Genomic DNA, 1,805 nt, shown 5'->3' with positions numbered 1-1,805 from the left:
TATTATTTTATTTCCTATCTTGATTTTTAAGTTCATGAATCTAAGGGTTATAATATTGTGATATGTTTCTACTGCCATGCTCAATACGAGAAAAGTATTATTTTATTTCCTATCTTGATTTTTAAGTTCATGAATCTAAGTTAATGAAGGAGCTGTAAATATAGTTTATGTTTTTACTTCCAATATTTAGGTAATTTTTAGAGGAAAAACTCGTGCATCGAAATATTTTTCATTTTTTGGGGTTGTGGTATTTTATATCTGAATGCACAAAGTTTATAAAATGTAAAGCCAGTGCTGTGTATGTAAAGTAACTAAAACAGTTAAGTGACCTGAGATTAGGTACGTAGAGTTCTGAATAAATCTAATGGTTGTGTTGTGTGGGGCGTTTCAATGACTGCAAAGTTAAAGTAGAAATGGGTTAAACCTATTCCACAACACGTGATACACACCAAACACCTCTGTCACAAAAGAAACTTTGAACCGAATGGTCTGATCAAAAATGACAAACCGATCGACTTATGTAGTAAAAGACACTAGATCTAGGGACACTTTCAAAACTTGGGTATCGGAGACAAATACTAAAACTCAACAGGGTAACAGTGCCAGTGGTCTAAGTGTCTATAATCAAATTAAATTCACACCAAAGCCTTAACACATAAACAGTGCTGTCTGAGATGGTGCTATGAGGGATGACAAATCCATTTCCCAGATATCTTTCCCTCTTTAAAGCATAGCATAATCTACATCCCCTTTCCCTTACGCATGTGATGACGTCGTCCGTACTTCTCTCTACCTAGTATTATTTTTACCTGCTTTAAAGAATATTAAAAAGCTTCCCACACACTTATGATGGCATTGTTCGTACATACCTACTCCTAATTTCATTTTTGCATAGTTTAATAAAGTTTAGAAACCTTCCCACGCACGTTACTCTTTTAATTATATAGATGCATTACTCCTCGAGATTTTTCTTACGAGAATTTTACAAAGAAAACGACGTATTTTATCACCCTTAATTCAAATCCTAAATTTTTTATGATAAAGAAGAAAAAACATCTGCTACCCACTGAAACGGTAAACTAAAATCGTCGCTCGATCCCTACGAGGATAGCCTATTGTGTAGCCTTGCGCTTGACAACAAAACAACGAAACATCACCACATAATAATCTGTATTGTACGTACTATATAATACGTTATTATATATAAAACACTTTAGCTCAATAATACGAATTATTCCTTCCCATCTAAAACTTTGCATGATATAAAAATAAAGAAACTAATGCAAATATCCTACCTTTCATTTTAATCTTTTAAACCTAAGACCTACTTGAAGTTGGAGGATGCTGCAAATATCATTATAATATGAAAAACTGTGTTACATTCTGGTTTTGGTGACATCATAAGGATACATCAATACATTCACAGCCTAACATGCAACAGACTTGTACTTTAGATGCTCAGCTTCTCATTTGGTTCGTGTAGTAACACTACTCGTGTATAAACAGTAAGGGTCTGATAACAATTAATCTGCACGGGAAGAAAACTTTTGCACACTGCTACAACAAATGCGATAATAATGAGCCGTTTTAGAGAAGTATAAGAGAACATATCGCTCCCCTCCCCTTATTTAAAAACAACCCCAAACTTCCTTCCTCTCATGATCTTCTGCGTTTGTAGATATACGTCGTTAGAGAAAGTTACTTCCTTCTGACTTATTCAAGTTATCCTTCATTTTAATTACTTGAGCTACAAAGACGTATTGTTAAGCAGACTCTGTATGGTGAGCATAATTTGGAAAAAAGTT

At 34.0% G+C, this 1,805-nt stretch overlaps 1 protein-coding gene across 1 annotated transcript in view; it reads right to left on the bottom strand.

Annotated features, from left to right (window-relative positions):
* LOC106456978 (synaptotagmin-7-like) overlaps positions 1 to 1,572 on the bottom strand; it is a 15,855-nt gene extending 14,283 nt beyond the window's left edge. The window contains exon 1 of the mRNA XM_013916364.2: positions 1,296 to 1,572. Within this exon, the coding sequence (XP_013771818.1) occupies positions 1,296 to 1,302 (7 nt within the window). The 5' untranslated portion in view covers positions 1,303 to 1,572. The remainder of the gene's footprint in view (positions 1 to 1,295) is intronic.
* Positions 1,573 to 1,805: the final 233 nt, after the last annotated feature.

This window comes from Limulus polyphemus, unplaced genomic scaffold (assembly GCF_000517525.1).
Source record: "Limulus polyphemus unplaced genomic scaffold, Limulus_polyphemus-2.1.2 Scaffold13, whole genome shotgun sequence".
NCBI classification, from domain to species: Eukaryota; Metazoa; Arthropoda; class Merostomata; order Xiphosura; family Limulidae; genus Limulus; species Limulus polyphemus.
This window is presented reverse-complemented; position numbering and strand designations above follow the sequence as displayed.